This window comes from Sceloporus occidentalis, unplaced genomic scaffold, assembly GCF_023333645.1.
Source record: "Sceloporus occidentalis isolate IW3139 unplaced genomic scaffold, rSceOcc1.0.p SCAF_14, whole genome shotgun sequence".
NCBI lineage: Eukaryota > Metazoa > Chordata > Lepidosauria > Squamata > Phrynosomatidae > Sceloporus > Sceloporus occidentalis.
In genome coordinates, this window is record NW_028316994.1 from 19,108,238 (window position 1) to 19,129,060 (window position 20,823).

At 49.2% G+C, this 20,823-nt stretch overlaps 1 protein-coding gene across 1 annotated transcript; it reads left to right on the top strand.

The window, feature by feature from the left end:
- Positions 1-1,209: 1,209 nt before the first annotated feature.
- GNB2 (G protein subunit beta 2) lies at positions 1,210-19,229 on the top strand. The gene is made up of 10 exons (XM_089481270.1): positions 1,210-1,694; positions 11,209-11,326; positions 11,759-11,797; positions 13,089-13,195; positions 14,184-14,247; positions 14,536-14,698; positions 15,311-15,377; positions 16,164-16,365; positions 18,244-18,460; positions 19,031-19,229. The coding sequence occupies exons 2-10, from the start codon at positions 11,270-11,272 to the stop codon at positions 19,135-19,137; spliced, it is 1,023 nt and encodes a 340-aa protein (XP_089337396.1). The 5' UTR covers positions 1,210-1,694; positions 11,209-11,269; the 3' UTR covers positions 19,138-19,229.
- The last annotated feature ends 1,594 nt before the right edge of the window (positions 19,230-20,823 follow it).

The following is a 20,823-nucleotide window of genomic DNA, read 5'->3' on the forward strand; positions in this document are numbered from 1 at the left end:
GGCTCACATCATTAAAAACAGTACAGTCAAAAGCTTACAAAAACAGTACATTAAAACAGAATTAAACTATTCCAATATTAAAACAAGTCACATATTAAAAGAATAAAATACAATTAAAATGTTAAAGAAAAATACTTTAAAACAATTCAATGCCACCCCAAACCGGGCTTTAAAAACCTCCTGCTTTAAAAGCCCATCTGTGCCCCTATAGCATGCTATATATATATATATATATATGTTAAAATGATACCCAAAAGCCCCCCAAATCCCATTCCCATTCGGTCACTGAGGAGTCACACACTTTCTGCCCAGAAAACCCCAGGATATAATTCATGATTGTTAAATACAAAAATATAGCAAAGGGACAGTTTTCCCCATTAAAATTGCTTTGAAACTATAAGACTATGAGACCAGTATATCTATAGGTATAGGTATATATGTATATATGTATATATATATATATATATCCAAGTCTGAATTAACAGAGATATCAAGCTGTAATAAAATATAAAGTGTATTTAATGTATACATATAAATAAAGAATATAAATATAAACAGTTTATATAAAGATAAATTAATACATTAATAATATAATAACAATAACAATATTAATAATATAAATAATAATATAAATAATAAATAAACGCTTATTATTATTATTATTATTATTAACAATAGCCAAATTATGGGGAACTCGGTGAATAAAAGCATGAAGCGAATTAGCTTTAAAAACCCCTTGAAGCCATGAAACAATCTCGTCCTATCAGCCTTCATCGCCGCTTCTTGTAACCCAGTGTTTCCCAAGCTTTGGGCCTCCAGATGTTTTGGACTTCAGTTCCCACAATTCCTGGCTGCTGGCCAAGATGGCGAAGCCTTCTGGGCGTTGAAGTCCGTAAAAACCTAGTCTTCAGTGTGCGCAGGCGAGACCATTGGCGCATGCGCGCTGGGGAACAACCACCTCCGTCTCTGCGTGGACGAAGAGGGGATAAAAAGGGTCTATTCTGCGCATGCGGAACGTATAGGCCTGGCCTACCCCCCCTCCCAGCAATGGTTCTCGCTCCTCCTTGGCGCGCATGCGCACTCGCAAAAACCGTTCTGAGGGGGCAGGAGAAAAACAACGCCCCTCACTTTATATAAAAAAGGCTATGGTTCGGCCTTCCCCCCCCTTTATTAGTGACTTGGTCTCACCCTGACACTCCCCCCCCAATACACACACTTTGGACCGGCTTACGTGTTCCCCCCACATTGGCACTTCCCGTTTTGATGAAGAAACTGTTTTCCTGAGGGACAACCGTGAGGGAGCCATTTCCTTCTCCCCATCCGTGTTTTTAACCCTCTCTTGCCGTATCCCCAAGCCCTCCCTCCGGTTTTAATCCCGTTTTCCTCTCACTTTTAGCAGCCCCGTCCCCCCCGTGACCGACTTGGTACGTCCCTCGCCCGCCCCCCGCCCCCCTCGGTCTCTGGGCGCGGCCAAGGAGCCGCATCGCCAGCCTGGGATCGCTCCGCCGCCGCGCTCGAGTCCGTCCGCCGCCAGCAGCCGGATCTTCTTCCTGCTGCTCTTCTTCTTGTTCTCCAAAGGGATCCTTCCGCCCCTGGCGCAGCGGAAACGAGTCCCCGCGCCCCCTTCTCCCCCCGCCCTCCCGCCCCACCGCCGCCAAGGGCCCCCGCTGCAGCTCCCCCGCGACGAAGAGAAGGTATGGGGGGCAGCGGGCAGAGGGAGGGGCCGGGCTGGGACACGGGCTTCCTCTCCCCCCTCTTTCCGCCCCATAGATGACCCCCTCCAAGCAGGACGCCTCTCTGCCCCCATTGCAGCCCCTCCCTCCCATTGCACAGCCTCCTGGGGGGCCCATTGCAAAAGATTGCCCCATTGCAAAGCCCCCCCCCATAGAAGCCAGCCTCAAGGGGAAATAGGGGCCTCCTATTGCATTGACCCCCCATTCCCCATCTCTATTACCCCTCCAGCCCCCCCACAGAGCCCCATAGAGGCCAGCCTCAAGGGCCCCCCTTCAGGAAAAAAAGGGGCCTCATTATTGCATTGGCCCCCATTCCCCGTCCCTAGACCCCCCTCCGTCTGTATGTCTGTCTGTCTGTCAATCAATCAACCAGGCGTCTCTTAGCAACCGCCTCCCCCAGGGATGCCCCTAGCAACCCAGTGCCCTTTTCCACGCCCCTAGCAACCCCCTCCCATGCAGACCCCTCCCAAAATGGGGGTCTCTTAAACCCCCTTTGGATGCTTCCTTAGACCCCCTTTGAATGCCTGGATCTCTTAGGCTCCCTTTCAGTGCTTCCATCAGACACTTTGGGGGGCTTAAGAGACACCCTCTCCCCCCAAAAAGAACCAGGAACCTCCCCATAGGGTCCAGCCCTTCCTTCTCAGTTTGCACCCAGATAATCCAGAAATTACAAGCTTAAATAGCCCCCCAACTAGTCCCTCCATTTTTCCTACCCCCTTTTCCTCTCTGGGGTGAAGACCACTCAGTTTGGGGAGCCCTAACCCCCTCCCCATAAACCCAAAAGGGTGACCCCACTAAATATTGGGGTGCTAGCATTCTTTGGGGCAAGGAAGTATGGGGGGCTCCATAACAGGTGTGTGGGTCTTGGAGAGGCCCCCCATCCTTTGGCTTAGAAAAAGGGGGTCTTGGGGGTTTGGGAGCAGTTGGGGAGACCCTCGTTGTTCCCCTCCCTTTGCAGCTGCATCCACATAGGAGAGATAACCCAGTTTGGCACCGCTTTAACTCTTTTCTGGCTCAAGGCTATGGAATTCTGGGAGTTGGAGTTTGTTGTGGGCCCAGAGCAGCACTCCGCTCTGGACCCCACAACATACTCCAACTCCCAGAATTCCATAGCCTTGAGCCAGAGAGGCAGTCAAAGCGGGGCCAAACTGGGTTATTTCTCCAGTACAGATGCAGCCTCCATTAGCTTGTCTGGAGGCCTTAATGAAGGGGCTCCTTGGACCCCTGAGAGGCCTTGCCTTGGCTCTTGTGGGGTTTTCTTTGGGGAAAGGGATGCCAAGGACAGGAACAGGGGCAGCCCCACTTCCGTCGCTCCGTTGTCTGCACCGCTTGTGACCAAGGTGGGTTTGGAACAACCATTTCATACATTAACGGCATCTCCGCCTGACGGTTTGCTGGTTGTTGTCTGTAGTGTTTCTGACGTCTTCAACATTTTGCAAGCCTAGGAGGATGCGTTTCGGAGGAAGGAACTGGCCAAAACCACTGCTGAGTATCCCTTGCCTAAGAACACCCTCTAGATTTCATGGGGGAGACTTCAAGGCGCACACATAAGACTTCCTAGTTCCTCCAAATTGGGTTGGTTTTCTTCCCTTGTGGCCATTTCACGGGTTTACGAAAGGTACAACTGAGGCTTGTATGGCAGTGGATGCCTATAAAGCGATACCCATTATTGCACTGGGATCAGTACTGAGCATCCTCTAAGCACTGGGCAGCACTGCCATGATGTCTGCATGTGGCACAGATAGAAAAGTTTCTGTTTTTTGGAGTATCACAGATTTCCACAGCCGGAGTTTCCCTCCGTCTCTCGCTTTTGGGGTGCTGTGTACCCCATTTTGTGTGTGTGTGTGTGTGTATGTGGGGCATTGTGAGGCCTAGGCCTGACCATGGAAACACCTCTCTTTTCCTCTCTCTTTTGGACTAGCATGCAGTGTGGATGCTGGGTTTTCCTTTGGCACTTCTGGGTTATTTTGTTTCATGTTATGGGTGCAAAAGGGTCGTTCTAGAAGGGGTGGCAACAGTGGGGTGGAAGGTGGGGAGGACCCCCAAATTTAACCTATATTCTCTTCACACCCCCCCCCCCCCCAAATTTGAATTTGTAAAACAGATCCTCCGTGGATCCTGCTCTGAACCTCCCACTCCACGAACCCTGTGCTGCCATGGGGTTTGTCTAGATGTTCCTGAGGTACCCCACATGTTTTCTCATTCTACCCGACAGGTATTCCTCCCTTCCCAGGGTCCCAGCCCAGCATCCTATAGGATTCCACACATGCGCCTTTCCAGAAAGTATGGCTGTCCAGACGTCCTTTTGATGGTTTTCCATCAGACACAGGGAAGTGAAACTGGGGAGGTTCCTTACATGTAAAGACTGCCCAGTTTTCATCAGCCGGATGGGTTTCAGGAATCAGCCTGGGTTCTCATTGTTTTAAAAAATTAAAATATCGCAGCGACAAAGTTTGAAGGTCAGATTGCCTGGTTTTGCTTTGCTCTGGCTTTAGTGGTGTTTAGGGGTTGCACTCTCAGTCGTCTACTTCCCTGCCTCCCCATCTTTTTGGGGGTCCCCAAGTGTAGCTGGGTAACGCAGTCAGTTAAAAAGACCCCTCTCTCTCTTCAGGGTGCATTGCTGTTTTGTTCTGCAACCTGGATTCTCAGCCTGGTTTGGGGTCCAGCCAAACAACGTTTTTTCCGCCGTCTCAGCATCCCTTCCTTCGTCCTTGGTCCCTTGCCCTCAGCGCTCTGGAGTTGGACGGAGGTGGGAGACGCAGAGAGAAGTGCTATATTTAGGGAGCATCCTTACCTGTGCCCTCGCCGGTACGCGTTGCCTTTTCAGTCAGGGCTGGGCATTGCAGTGAGTGGTGGATATAAGCCAGTTTCCTCCAGTTTGGGGGCCCTGGCTGTGGGACTGTTGGGAGATGTAGTCCAACACACCAGGAGGGACCCCCTGGTTGGAGACGTCCTCTTGGAGAAAGGGGAAAGTCTTATTTTAATTGCCTTAATTTAATGAGTCCCCATGAAGGAGGAAGAGATGACTGAAACATCTTGGAGGGACTCAGGGGGGGCAATTCACAGACTTTTTGTCCCACAATTCTGAAGTGTTACAGCTTATAACTCCAGCACCCCAATAACTGTTTTGAGCTTTCAAAAATATTATCAGTTGCTGGTATCTAGGCCATAGTGTTTGGCTTGCAGAGCTGCCCTAATGAAGGGCACTTAATGCCTTTGAACCTGTTTCTTGTCCTCAGTGAAGGATCTTTGCTCCCTTTCTGCTGAGGCTTGTGGGCGATGGTTTAGATAGTCCTCCATGGAAAGGCACTGTTGTTGTGGAGCCTGGAAAAGTCCAGGTTAGCTAATGTGGAGGAAAGGATCGGTGCATACATAGCCATGGAACAGAGAATCTATGCATTCTATAGGAACTTGCAGATGTAATCTCGCAGCTGTTGTCAATAATCAATGATTTTGCAAATTCTTGGAGGTCAGAGAAGGTCCCAGAAGACTGGAGAAGGATAAATGTTGTCCCCATCTTGACAAAGGGGGCAAAAAAGAGGACTGGAGCAATTGCAACCAGTTGTTTTAATACTGATACCGGGAAACGTTCTAGAATAGACTTTTGAACAATCAGTCTGTGTCTTGTTGTGGTGGTGGTGGTGGTTGTGGTGGTGTCTTCAAGTCCTTTCCAATTTATGGCGACCCTAAGGCCAACCCATCACGGGTTTCTTGACCAGATTTGTTTGGAGGTGTGTGCCTTTGGCTTTCTTTGGGGCTTGGAAAAGTTTGACTTGCCGAAGGTCACCCAGTGGGTTTCCATGGCCAAAAACTGCATGCGCTCAGAAAGAAATGCTGCGATTGCTAAGGGCCAAGCCAGCATGGGTATCTCAAAAATAAGTGATGCCAAACTAATCTCATCTCTTTATTTTGATAGCTGTCAGCTTGGTAGATCAGGGGAGTGCTGTGGATGTAGTATACCTTGAATTCACTAATGCATTAGACAGGGTCCCCATGATGTTCTTGCAAGCAAGTTAGTGATCCGAGGGCGAGACAGTGCTCCTGTTAGTTGGGTCTGTAACGGGTTCATAGGCTGAAGCCAGAAAGTGTTCACCCCAGTTGCACTTTCTCCTGGAAAGACATAAGTGGAGGGCTGGTGCAGAGTTCTGTCTTGGGTCTAGTGATGTTCAACATCTTTATAAAGTTGATAACATTAAATGAAGAACCAAAAGCCAAACCTCCCTTTAAAAATAGTTCTAAAACCAGACAATCAGTTCATGCTCAATAGCGCAGGGGGGACCCGGCAAACTAGAGCTATGCAATTACTCTTTTTTTGTTACAGAAAGGGCTGCCTGGCTTAGTCTTGGGGAGCACTAAAACCCTCTTTGCAATGCCGATGCCCCTTCTTCCTTGTGCCATTTAATCACAATTTACATCCTTAAGAGATGGACCTCTTCTGCTCACTTACGGATAAGAAGCAGGATGTGTGGTTTGCAAGGAAAGCTTTGGTGGCTAATAAAGCTGGATAAATGTGTGTCTTTGAGCTGCAGTGCTCCCTGAGCCAGTAAGTGAAGTGCAGCTGCATCAAAGAGATTGCTGGGTTTTGGGGTGAGCTGGGGAGACTTGCCGTCCTTCTACCAGAGGAGGATTTAGTTAGCAGCAGCATGCCTTTGCTTTTGCTCCTGTCCTTGCTGGGAGAGATCTGAGGGTCTCTGTCCCCCGCTGATGCTGCCCTCTGCCTCCCCGCTGGGCCGGCTTCTGTCACAGCTAGTCCTTTCTAGGAATGGCCCCAGGAGGGCCAGGAAACCAAAGGCCCCCCATGGCCCAGGATCAGAGCCGGAGCAGTTGCACAGCCTCCACTGAGAACCAGGCGGGGGGCGGACGGTGGCGCATGGGGGACGGAGGCAGGGAGGAGGAAGGATGGCTCCCTTCCCAGGCCAGGCCGGCACAGGATTTTTCAATCATTGCAAATATTTGGAAGAAGAAGAGAATGTAAACATGTTAAGAATAACAGTCATCATAATAAAAATCCATCAGTCATACCTTTAGTGGCCAACCGAAAGACACGAATGCCCTTTTGAAACATGCAACTAGTATATTGTGCATTTCAGTTGGCCAATAAAGGCATCACTAGTGGGTTTTGGTTTGGATTTGTTAAATGGTGAACACAGCTACCCCACCAAGTCATCATAATAATATGTTATGGTGTGCCTTCGAGTCATTTCCAGTTTATGTCAACCCTAAGACAGTCTTATCACAGGGTTTACTTGGCAAGTGTCTTGAGAGAAGGGTTTGCCATGGCTGTCCTCTGAAGCTGAGAGAATATGATTTGCTCAAACCATTATGCCATACTGCCTTCCTTCCCCTAATAATATGTTTAGTAGTTATTATTACAGAGACCCAATGTGGTCCACTGGGTTTGAGCGCTGGATTAGGATTATGGAGACCAGGGTTCGAGTCCCTGTTCAGCCATTGAAATCCACGGATGACCTTGGACAAGTCACACTCTCTCAGCCCCAGAAAACTCCATTTTGGGGTCTCCATTAGTTATAAACTACAACAATGAAGTTACAGTTGTACTGTATACATCTATTACATATACTACCACTACATAGTTTTTGTTGTTCTTATATAAACCTACTCCTCTTATACTACCAGTATTACTGCTACTATTGTTATTGTCATCATCTATTTGGCATTATTCTGCTGCTTATTCTGCTCTGAGGCTCCTGGGTTTGGAAAACTCCCTTCTTCTTTTGGACTATTCCTCCCATCCCTAGCTGCTTTTGCCACCATTATCATTCATTACCACTCCTATTCTTCCTGCCATCATCCTTAACAGTTTATATCCTGCTTTTAGCAATTTATATTTAGCAGTTTATATTCTGCTTTTGCTCACAAAACCTCGTCTCAGTTCCACTTTTGTGTCCCCAGAACTTGGGAAAGTTCCCTTTTTATGGACTGCATCTCCCAGCCTTGGCCAAGCCGTTGGCGGCAGGATTCTGGGAGTCGCAGTCCAAAGCAGCAGTGACTTCTCCAGGCTCCTTGGCTCCTTATGTGGGGATACTGGGACCTGTGTCCCATCCCTCCATCTTGTTCCCTCTCCAAAAAAAGGACCCAGGAGCCCTTTGCCTCCTCCGCACCCACAAAAATGGGGCATTTTCTGTGTTTGGTCCCTCAATCTCCATCGTCCATTGGAGCAGGAAGCCCAGCCTGGCGCGGCATAATCCTGCCCTAATCGCCTCGTTTACACTTGAGGAGATTTGCGTCTCTGTGTGGCTTAATGCGCTTTCTCTAATGAAGCAAATGGGATTAGGGATTAAGGGGCGGCATATGATGGGGATGAAATGCCCATCGCCGCCGCCGCCGCCATGGCTGTCCAAAGAGCGGCCTTTGCCTTGTGAGGGGGAAGTGAGGCCTAGCGCCGAGGCTGAAGCCATCTTCCACATCTGGTTGCCAGGGCAACCACTCCCAGAGATGGAGGAGAAAGGAAGGCAAACTGAGGGGAAGGGGTCTTGGGTCACCATGGCAACACCTTTCTCGCCCCCTTTTCGGCTCCCCCCATTGCCAAAATGGGCTGGGGGCTGCTTTGGAGAGAGGCCCAAAGGGGGTCTCAGGTAGCCATTTTTGGAGCCACCCCAGTATGAAATGGCTGACCAGGTTTAGCAGGCTTGCCTCTGCCAAGGATAAAACTCGTTTTCCTGTCCCTTTGCCTTTGAAATGGACGCAGCGGCCCTGTTGGCCTACCCTGCAGGGCAAGCGTACCTTTAAAAAGTACAAATGCACAGGCCCCGAATTCTGTGGCTGCTTCTAAGTGTCCCAGTGGGAGCAGTTAGCCATCTTTTGTGTGCTGTTTGCCTTCAAGTCGTTTCTGATTCGTGGCAGCCCTTAGGTGAACCTATCATGGGGTTTTCTTGGCAGGTTTCTTCCGAGGGGTTTTGCCATTGCCAGCCTCTGAGTCAGAGAGAGTGTGACTTGTCCAAGGGCAGCCAGTGGGTTTCCAGGGCTGAGCAGAGATTCGAACCCTGCTCTCCAGACTCATAGTAGTAGACACAAAGCACTACACCTCACTGATTCGCTAGCCATATTCTCCTTGGACCTAAACGTTCTTGTTCAGTTCAAGGGTATGTAAAGGTTTGGTAGCATTACACAGCCAGTTGTGCAGCAATGTTGCTTGTTGTGCAACACAAGGGTCGTGTAGCCCAAGCCACATGTAACTCTATGCATGGAGATTTTACATGTGCAGTGCAACCCTGATGCAGGCTCTCTCTAGCCTGTGAACGCAAAGCAGCTTGCTTTCTCGAGCTTCCTGTGCCATCCGTAGGCACACAATTCACTGGAAAATACCAGGGGTGAAGGAAACAAGGTGTGTTTGCTCCAGGTGCAAGTCCTCTCGGCCAGTGTGCCAAAATGATGACCCCCCCCTCCGGCTCTTTTTCTGTGGCCCTCCAAACTCCACTGACCACTCTGATTTTGGCTTGAGGAAAGGCTGAAGTGGCTGCCCTGGACATCTGCAGGCAAAGCAGCTCTCCTTTTTAAGGAGAATAAGAATAAGAATAAGAGAGCTGCTTCTCCTGCAAATGTCCAAGACAGCCAATTCAGCTTGGGTAAGAAATTATTATTATTATTATTATTATTATTATTATTATTTCCTGGCCACCTTTCTCCATGGAACAAGACAGGAAACAACAACATGCCAACAATGCGCATCAGTTAAGACTATGACAACGTTTTAAAACACAATCAGTTTAAAAGAATAAACAAAACACATACATATTAAAACAATCTATGTTTAAAATGCATTGTTCAAAATTTGCAATTTTAAAGCGTAAATTATAGTGTTGGGACCACACTCAGATTTTTCAAAACTAGAAAACCGCCTTCTGTCCACCTCTGCTTTGGCTTTTTCCTTGCATTTTTGGGCATCCAAAGATTCAACGGGAATCCTTCTTATCAAAGAGAACAGAGAGAAATCACAAAAACTAAATAAATAAGCATAAAACAAAAGCAGACAAATGTTAAAAACAGCAGATATTTCAAGAACCCCCCCCTGAGTGTCTCAAAATATACATGGCTGGTGCAGGATTTGGGAGGTGCAGTCCAGAACAGTCAGGCTTCCCAGCTGTACTGGGAACGGGGTAGATGACCAGTTGCCTGGCCGTTTGGGCCTACTTTGGCCTCATTTTAGGAAGGCTAGAGACACGTTGGAATAGATTCGGCAGCGAGGATGATAAGAGGTTTGGAGAAGAAAGTATATGGGGAAAGGTTGAAGGAGGTGGACATGTCCAGCCTGGCAAGGAGAAGACTTGAAAGGTGGCATGGCTGCCCCCTTTAAATACCTCAAGGGCTGCCCCAGAGAGAAGCGGCAGTTTGTTCTCTGCTGCCCCAGAGGTAGGACCAGGCCTAATGGTTTGAAGTGACAGGAGGGTAGATTTCGGCTGACCTTTAGAAGCAACTTCTTGGCAGCGAGAGCCATTCAGTCATGGAACCCATGGCCTAGGCAGATGGTGGAGTCTCCTTCTAAAGGAGACTGGACACTTGGATATCCCACATTGAACCAAGGGATAGGACTGGATGATCTCCAGTTCTGTGGCTACCTCACTGCCATGTTTTGGGCCATTTCGAGGGGCAACTCTACATGAAATGCTTTGCTGTCTGTATTCTAAATTTTCAGTCTAGAAAAATGCTTCCATAAAATATTGTTGTGTGCCTTCAAGTTGTTTCCAACTTTATGGGGACCCTAAGGCGAGAACCAGTGTGGCATAGTGGATTCAGGCCTGGACTATGACTCTATAGAGACCATGGTTCGATTCCCAGCTCGGCCATGAAACCCACTAAGGTGACCTTAGGCAAGCCACACTCTCTCAGCCTCAGGGGAAGGCCATGGCAAACCTCCTCTGAGCCAATCTTGCCAAGAAAACTCCCCAATTTAGCCATAGGGTCACCATAAGTTGGAAATAGCTTGAAGGCACACAACCCTGTCTGTGAAATGGGAACATCCATATGACTGGTTGCTGTGAGCCTGAACCGTAGGTTTGTCACTCTTCTAGTTGCCTTTTGGAAAGAGATTTCCCCCGATGCCCCCTTGTCCCCCTGGAATGTGTGGGAGGCAAGTTCGCCATGTTTTCAGTTCCCTCTGGGCCATTTTAAGCCCAAGGGAGGCCTTTGTTTCAAACGGAAGCGTGCTGGAAGTTGGCTTCCTGTTTTGAACGGAAGCGCTTACTGGGCTGAAGCCATGGCGAAATATGGGTGGGTGAGTGAGGAGAGCCTTTGGAGGAAAGCCCATTTAGGGGCAAGGAGGTTGTGGGTCCCTGCGTGGCAACGGGTTGGACTATATGGTCCCCCTGACTCATTATAATGCTATGAAAGGCCACTTGGAGGGGGACACCATGGCCCCCCAGGACCTTAAGCATTGCCCAGTTCTGCACTGGAGGGAAGTGGGCTTTGGGCCCAGGACTTCTTGCACTAACAGTGTCCCCCTTTTTGCTCCCCACAGGATCGTGGCCAAGTGAGAGGGGCTGCAGGCTAAGCCCCCCATCCCAGTGCCAAAATCCACCATGAGCGAGCTGGAGCAGTTGAGGCAGGAAGCGGAGCAGCTGCGGAACCAGATCAGGGTGAGTGGCCCCCCAGTATTTGGCTCAGGACCCCCCAAGTTCCTGGACTTCATTGAGGGTGGCAGTGAACTTCCCCTCTCCTGAAAGCAGAGGATATGTGTCTTGGTTTAAACTTGCTCTTCCTCCTCTTTGTTTATTTACTGAAGTTGCACCCCATCTTTCTCCCCCAAAATGGGGTTCCCTTCTCTTTCCCTCTAAAATCTCATCCCCATTTAATTCAGTTTTGGGGAGATCAAGGTGTCTCTGTGCCCTCCAGTGTTTTGGGGCTGGGGGAAGGATTAGGGGATGCTAATATGGGGCAGCTGAGATTGGAGGGAGAGGGAGATGTACCAGAATCGCAAATACATTTTGCGGGAGTCGAAATCAGTTGTGGGGTGGATGAGGAGGGAAAGAAAATGAAGATTTATCCAAGTTCTGATTCCTTTTCTGCAGGACGCCAGGAAAGCATGCGGCGACTCAACATTGACCCAGGTAAGGCTGAGCCTCTTGCTGAACGGATCTGAGAGTTGAGGGACTGCGGCTCCCAGCGTCCCTCACAGCCAACATGGCCATGGATGGGGGTTACTTGGCATGGTAGTCCACCCACATGCGGAGTGTCCCTTCACTCTTCCTCCTGAGTCCAGCCCAAGCCATCAGCATTCATAAAAGAGTACACTCATCTCTCCATGTTCGCTGGGGTTAGGGGCACAAGACCCCTGTGAATGTGGAAAAATCGCAAAGAACAAAAACACTTATGTTTTGACCTGAAAGAATATCTCTTTAGGAACCTCTAGGTCCTTCAAGGCAACTCTGTGGTCAACATCTGCCAGACATTGACCATAGGATTGCGCTGGAGGAGCTACATAGGCCTAGTGGACTGTCCTCTCTAGGAATCTCTAGGTCCTCCAGTGTGACATTGGGTTGACTATAGTCAACCCAATGTCACACTGGAGGACCTAGAGTTGCTCTGGAGGACCTAGATATTCCTAGAGAGAATGTATTAATAAAATCCGTGAATAAGCAAAGCCGCAAAACTCAGAGCTGCAAATGTAGAGGGATGAGTGTACCCACAGCTTTAAAGCATATGTATTTGTGGACTGCAACTCCCAGAATCTCCCACCCAAAAGGGGGATAATCCCAAACTGTGGGTGCGTAAATAAGGTGCCAAAATGTCCCCATTTCCTTGGAGTTCACTCCTTGGAGTTCCTTCTCTTCCTTTAACTAAACCTCTGACAGCGAAGCTTCTGTTTACACAGTCTTTTATGAAGTTGGTTAGTTTTGGATGAGAAGTTTTCTGAAGCATATCAAGCTGCTCTTTTTTCTGCGGTGCAGCAACGTATCCCTATTTTTGCCATATTATTTCTGTTGTTAACCAATGTGTACAGTGGGCCCTGCATATCCGCTAGGGTTTGGTTCCAGGACCCTCACATGGATACCAAAATCCATGGAAGCTCAAGTCCCATATACAGTAGGGTAGTAAAATTGTGACTCTTATATAAAATGGGAAAATCAAGGTTTGATTTTTGGAGTCTGTGTGTGTTTTCCCCCAAGCCACGGATGGTTGAATTTGTGGATGCAGAATCTGTGGGTATGGAGAACTAAGTGTACCCTTATTAAAGTATTTATTTATTCATTTAATTTAAGTTTTACAGTGTGCGGGGATCCATTATGTGGGGATCCCTTCTGGATCCCTTGCGTAAGGGGAAATCAGCGTGTGCTGAAGCCCCTTAAACTGCAGGTGCGCTGTAACTGTCTTCCTTTTCTTCCTCCACTTCCTTCCCAGATCACAGCTGGCCTCGATCCAGTCGGCCGGATCCAAATGAGGACAAGGCGCACACTGCGGGGCCACTTGGCCAAAATATATGCCATGCACTGGGGGACGGACTCCAGGTGAGGAGGGTGCGGAGGGCTGGCAAGGCCGGCAATGGAAGCAAAATACAGTCTGCCCTCGCCATACGCTGCTTTAAGCTTATGCAGATGGCGAATGGCGATGGAGAAAATGGTGCATGTGCAGGAGGCGCACATGTGCACACCACCATTCAGATCAGTGGGACTCCAGCATATGCGAAATTTGCCTTACATGGGGTGTGTGTGTTCAGAACGGGATAGGCAGAATGTACCATCATCCCATCGTCCCCTAACTCCAAGAAACCAGAATCCACATTCTCTTCCTCCTCGTCCATGTCATCATCTGTATTTATACAGTGCCTTTTCCTCATAACTGGGAAGCAAAGCAGCATAGATATTAAAAAGAGCACATATGGTTGAAAATACAAAATCATTCCTATTCAGACAGGACTTCCGCCTTTAACTGGTGGAGGAAGAAGCATATGCCATGGGTGTGCTGTTGTTAATACGTACTGGTAATATATTTTTCATGGCCTTAAATTAACAGTAATGCTTTAATTAGATGTTTGTTTAATTAAAAAAAATCCTTTCATACCTCATACTGTTTCAGCCATTTTGTTTTAATGCATATTGTCAGCTGCCTTGAGTCTCATTTTCAGAACAAGATGGGCTATAAATCAAATCAATATAGAATTAATCTGTGAACACGATTAAAACAATAAAATGACTTAGGAATAAACTGTAGTTTAAATATAGTATACTTTAAAGCTATACTGTGCTCTCTTGGAAGCCCTTAAAAGCTTTCAGTTTTAAAAGCAAAGCCTTGGCCGTCGACAGAAGATGGAGAAGCTGGAACCGGGGGCTCTCTTGAAGATCTCATTCATAAACCTCACATGTATTTCTCTATTCAATTCTTATTTAATAAAATAGGTCCTGATACTCATTATTGGGAGAAAAGCGGAATACAAAGAGTTATAATACTAATAGTATTATAGTAATCCTATTTTTCTCTGCTGTCTCCCATTTGCAGGCTGCTGGTTAGTGCCTCCCAAGATGGGAAGCTGATCATTTGGGACAGCTACACCACAAACAAGGTAGGCCCTTGATGCCCATCTCAGGCCAGGGATGTAGCCAGGGTTTTGGGAAAGGGGAGGGGGGGTCCGGACTAAGTGCCACGATTTGCTAATTAATTTGCCATTAGGTTTGGTTGATATTATTTTTTAACATAAATTAATGGAAGGGGGGGTCCAGACCCATGAAAGCACCACCACACACACACACACCCCGCTACATTGCTGCTCATGCCAGGCCAGGGTCTGGCAACCCTGTCGATCCCACTCTGTTTGCGTCATCTCTGCCCGTCTCCCTGCCTCCCAATCTAGGTCCATGCCATCCCGCTGCGGTCATCCTGGGTCATGACCTGTGCTTATGCGCCATCTGGGAACTACGTGGCATGCGGAGGTCTTGACAACATCTGCTCCATCTACAGCCTCAAAACCCGGGAGGGAAACGTCCGCGTCAGCCGAGAGCTGCCAGGCCACACGGGTGAGCAAGGGGGCTTCCCTGCTGCCTCTTTTCTGCTGGAAATCATAGAATCATAGAGTTGGAAGAGACCGCAAGGCCCTGATCTAGTCCAAGCCCCTTCTGCCATGCAGGAACTCTCAATCAAAGCATCCCTGGGACAGATGGCCATCCAGCCTCTCTTTAAAGACCTCTAAGGAAAGAGACTCCACTACACTCCGAGGAAGGAGTGTGTTCCACTGTTGAATAGCTCTTATCCCAGGAAGTTCCTCCTAATGTTGAGCTGGAATCTCTTTTGCCTGCAGTTTGCATCCATTGTTTTGGGTCCTGTTCTTTGGAGCATCAGAAAATAATCTTGCTCCCTCCTCAATATGACATCCCTTCGAATACTTAAACAGGGCTCTCATATCACCTCTTAACCTTCTCTTCTCCAGGCTTAACATACCCAGCTCCCTAAATGGAAGGCCCTGATGTCCCCTGCCCCCCTCTTTCTGGTCTGGGGACCTTTGAATTGTTTTGGTTTGGAGGTGTTTGAAGAGAGGATGCTTTAGCTGGGGTTTCCTGGGGCTGAACTGATGGCCCTTGGGTCCCTTCCCAATTCTGTGAATGTTACGGCTTCTGCTCATCCTTTTCCAGGCTACCTCTCCTGCTGCCGGTTCCTCAACGACAACCAGATCATCACCAGCTCCGGAGACACAACTTGGTGAGGAAGCTGGGAGTGATGGAGACCTCATGGGGACGGGTGATGTGGAGCCCGTTGTGTCCTTCATATTTGTAGTACAAAGACAAAATCCACTTGAGGCAGGGAGGGACAGTGCTGTACAGATAGAAAATTAAAGCAGCAGATTTATGGCTGAAGAGCATTACAGTGGGCCCTTGGTATCTGCTGTGGTTTGGTTCCAGAACCCCTCATGGATACCAAAATCCGTGGGTGCTTAAGTGCTATTATATACTGATGTAGTAAAATGGCTCCCCCTTACATAGAACGGCAAAATCAAGGTTTGCTATTTTCAATTTTTGGAAAAAATACATTTTCAAACAGTGGAGAGCTGACTCTGTGGATGCAGAATCTGGATACAGAGCATCAAATGTACAGTAATTCAGTTCCTTGTCAGAACCATAAGCCACAGGGATAAAATGGCCATCTCTCCCTTCATCCTGGTTCTTCTGGTGGAAACTGGTGGGATTTTGAGGCCTTTTTGAAGACCAGGATTGAACGGCCTCCTGTCAGGACCAGCAACACAAGGGACCGGAGTAGTGGAAACTCCCATACAGCTGTATGTCAACTAACTATCGCCTTGCCCAGGTTCCTACATCCTAATGAATTCTGGGATCTGTAGTGTGGGAGAGGACTATTCTGGCACAGAATTCTAAGTAACCCTCTGCAAACAACAAACCCCAGGGTTCCCTAAAACAGAGCAGTGGCTCCAAAGTGCGCCTAGTGCAAAAGAGGCCTTCTCTCTCTCACTCCTCTCCCTTCTGTTCCCAGTGCCCTGTGGGACATTGAGACTGGCCAGCAGACCACAACCTTCACAGGCCACAGTGGCGACGTCATGTCCCTCTCTCTGTCTCCCGACATGCGCACCTTTGTCTCGGGCGCCTGTGACGCTTCTATCAAGCTATGGGACATCCGGGACAGCATGTGTCGGCAGACCTTCACTGGCCATGAGTCCGACATCAACGCTGTCTGTGTGAGTGCACACGCGGCTGACCGCCTTTTCCTGCTCCAAAGGGGTGGTGGTGGTGGTGGTGGTGGTCCTGCGTTTGAGTGAGCATTGGGGCCATGGATGTTCCCTGGTACATCCCTTATGACAGAGATGTGTGACCATGGGGTTTTACCTCTCAGCCGACCACATCAGTGCGTCAAAGCCCAAGATACAGCCATTTTTCTTCTCTAAGCCACCTCACGACCTTTGAAATCTGCCAGGTCCCCCAAAACTAATTGGAATTGAAAGAGGGAAGTGAGTGATGTCACTTCTCATTTCAATTTTGGTAATTTTGAGAAGTCTGTTTTTAAGGTATGTGGGAGGTCTTGGGAAGCAAAAGGGCTGTCACAAAGGGTAAATATTGTCAAGAATGTAATTATTAGGGCTCTGGTGGGGTTCAGGGGTGGCACAGTGACCTATGGGGCACACTGGCCATCTCTGTCCTATGGGGTGCACCATGCCATACTTGAAAACCCCTTGAGGCCACTTCAGGCCCAAAGGGCCTCCCTTGTCCAGTTCCCCCATGCTGGGCAACCAGTAGCCTCTTCTGGGAAGCTTCTGGGAAGCAGGCCAAGAGGGCATCTTCACCCTCCGTCTCAGCCTCCCTAGTCATTGCCAGGCAGAGATAGACTGCCCTGGTTCCAGAGGTGACTTAATAGCCATCTTGACTAGAAGCCACCAAGGGTTCCCATCCTCCTCCATCGTCCTTTGAAACCATCCAAGGTGGCAGCCATCCCCACGCCTTGTGGCAGCGAGTCCCAGAGTTTAATCTGCAGGTGATCTGGGAAGTGCTTCCTATAAATTGCCATCCTGACTAGTAGCCATTGGTGGCCTCATCCTCCACAAACTTGTCCAATCCCCTTTGTAAAGCCATCTGAGTTGATGGCTGTTGTAACTTGTGCATCTTGTGGCAGGCAGTTCCAGAGTTTAACCATGGCTTGGAAAGTTTTTAAAAATGAAATAGTTCCCACTACTCATGATAGTACACTTGTCCCTCCACATTGGCTAAGCTTAGGGGCACAAGAAGACCCCCGTGAATATGGAAAAACTGCAGATAATAAAAATACCATGTTTTTACTCAAGAGGACACCTCTCTAGGAATCTAGGTCCTGCAGCGCAACTCAGTGGCCAACGTCCAACAGACACTGACCATAGAACTGCTCCGGAAGAGCTACAAAGGCCTAGTATTCTCTCTAGGAATAATCTCTAGGTCTTTCAGTGCAACTTTTAATTAATGTTGACCATAGAATTGCACTGGAGGACCTAGAGATTCCTAGAGAATCAAATCCGTGAATAATCAAATCCGAAAATATCAAAGGTGCAAATATGGAGTCAAATCAAAACTTTATTGCTTTTGACCAAAGGTCATTGCACAGCAAATATGGAGGGATGAGTGTATTTATTTGGGAGTAACTAGAAACAATTAGTTCTCAGATGTGAGACTCATGTTGGCTCTCTTAGATGTTGGCTGTTTTCACACAACACAATTGAAGTCCTGTGATTTCACTTTACCAGCCGTGGCTCTATCTTTAGGAGTCCTGGGATTTGTAGCTTGGTGAAGCACTGGCAGAGCAGTCTAAAAATCCCAAGAAACTACAAATCTCATTATTCTATGCTATGATGGAGCTGTAGCAGGTGGAAATGGTCTCAAAGCGCTAAAATGCTGTAGAATGAAGAGTGAATGTTGTAGGACTGCAACTCCTAGCATGCCTTCCCATGGGTGAGGTTGTAGTGGGGCTTGCATAAACCAGCGTTTTGCTGCTGGAGCTGGGAGGAAAACAGAATGGCGCAGTGGGGCTTTGGACCCCTTTCCCTTTCGCTCTGCCCTCCCTGAGGTTTGTTCTCTGCCCACTTTACCGCCAGTTCTTTCCCAATGGGAACGCGTTCACCACCGGCTCCGATGATGCCACCTGCCGCCTTTTTGACCTGCGCGCCGACCAGGAGTTGATGATGTACTCGCATGACAACATCATCTGTGGCATCACCTCCGTGGCCTTCTCCCGAAGCGGCCGCCTCCTCCTTGCTGGCTACGACGACTTCAACTGCAACATCTGGGACTCCATGAAGGGCGACCGGGCAGGTGAGCCATGATGGCAGCAGGGGCAACCCTCAGCCAGGTCTGGACTCTTGTCCCATCCTCTTGCTCACTACTTAGCCCCACTCTTCTGAAAGACCTTCCTTTCCTCCTTGTCCCCAGACCTTGGAAAAGTGTCTTCCTTTGGACAACAGTTCCCAAAATCCCCCATGCTGGCTGGGGAGATTCTGGGAGTTGTAGTCCAAAGGAACGTGCCCTGGTTGTGTTCTCTATGAGCTTGTAAGCTTTACGAATGTTGTTGGTTTGTAGCTCCCAGCAGCTCTCAGCCAACACAGTGCAATGGTGAGGAACGCTAGGTTCTCACAACTGATTTATAAGCTGTGGAGGATGAAGGGATTCAGAGCGTTGCCCCAAAAGAGAGATTGCTAAGCTCTTGGCATGTGCGTGAAGGACACATGTCCTTCAATTTGAACTGCGGCAGCCATTTTGGGACCCCTTTCCTTCCCCTGGGACCCCCCTCCTCTAGTCCTGTTCTTGGAGGGCCTTGGCCCCACATTCCCCCTTCCCTTGTCCCTCCTTTTCCTCTCACCCGGTTTCTTTTCTTCCTCCTCTCAGGGGTCCTGGCTGGCCATGACAATCGGGTCAGCTGCCTGGGTGTGACGGACGACGGCATGGCCGTGGCCACCGGATCGTGGGACAGCTTCTTGAAAGTGTGGAATTGACGTGCCCCGGAGGCTCCTTGCCTGGTGGGCCGGGGGGAGGGGGAAGAGGAGAGTGGGGCGCCCCAGAAGGGTCCCCTCTCGTGCCCCCAAAGTCCAGTCTCTGTCCCCTCCCTCTGCCAGCCTTCAGGGGGCTGTGGCCTTGAATCTCTCTGCCCCCCTCGGTCGGTCAGTTGGCTGCCCTTCCACGCACCCAGATTCTTTCTTTTTCTGCTCTGACTTCACAATGTTCTGGCCAAGCTTTTTTTGGGGGGTGGGGGGGGTAATCAGGAGGCAGCCAGGTTTTAGCATTAATTTGGGCATTTGGGGGCCAATACAATGGGACCACTGCACTCTCTCTCTCTCTCTCTCTCTCTCAGATGGAAGGATTTGGGGATGTTGATAATACGTCTCAGTTCAGATTGGGGTAAAGGGGAGCTTCCCTCATTCTTGGGCTTGAAGAGGGTAAGGGTTGGTAAGTCCCCCGCTCCTTCCCTCCTTCCTTTTCTTTTCCCCTTAGAAAGTGAATGGAGGGGTCAAAAAGGAAGTGAGGAAGGAGGGGGGCCCCACGGGTACCTTGCCAACTGAGCCCCCTCCCCACCCGCGTGCCCCACTGGAGCACTCCAGGTAAACTGTTCTGACAGGTAAACACACCTGTGTCCTCTCCCCGGTTTCCCATCCCCCTCCTGCTCCCCAGTGGTGCTCGGAGGAACTGCGGCAGCGGCAGGGCAGCCTTTGAACCCGGTGGCCTTGTTTCCTCTTTAAACCACTTTTGTAAAGGCAGGGGAAGGGTTCGGCTTTGGGCCCCCCTTCCCCTCCTGCTGCCCCGGCAGGGCTGTGTGTAACCTGTAAACAACCGAAACCAACAACCCGAGTGTGTTGTTTTTCTTGCTTACTCTTCGGATGGTGAGGGGTGGGATGGCAGGCTGACCTCTCACAATGGCCCTTTGGCCTCTCTGGCTTTTGGACTGGCTTCTCGGATTCCAAGGATAGAGGCTGAAGTTAGAATGAGCCTTGAGATCATCCAGACAACCCCACAACTGGGTAGAAGACCAGGTTTCACAGGAGGGCACCCCCATTTTGGGGAGTGGAAAATAACTCTTCCAGGCCCTTGCTGAGACAGCTATAAGCAATACCTCCTTTTCATAAGAATCCAACACTCTCACTGGAACTTCCTCCTCATGTTCCCCCCAAATAGGCTTGAGTGCATTTTCCATCCATGCCTTGTGGAGACTCAGGGGAAATGTCTGTTCCACCTTCTCCAAGGCAGCGTCCCAGATATTCCCAGGCAGCAGCCCTTGCGTCTCCCCAGTTGCCTCTATGCCAGCCTGAGCGTAACCACACACTTGTAGGCTCCTTGGCCCCTTGCCTACCAGGTTGCCCTCTCGAATGGAGTCCCTAAAATGGATACACGTCAGAAATGCCACATGCCCAATTCAGAGGGCTTGGATTGCATCCCACAAGAACCTGGCCATGGATGTGCTGGTCAGCAGATGCCAGGGTTATGCTGGCTTTCTTAGCGCCTGGCTCTTATATCAGTCTATTCCACATGGGACCTTTCCCTTCGCTTTGAACCTCTGCATGTGATTTTGTCCCAGGTGAATCACAGAATGTTTTAGACCATAATCTTCCTGCTGTATCAGGTTGAAGCTTGGCCCTGCTCCCCCCCCCCCCCCCGAAGAAAAACTTGTAATGGGAATATTGGCTGGA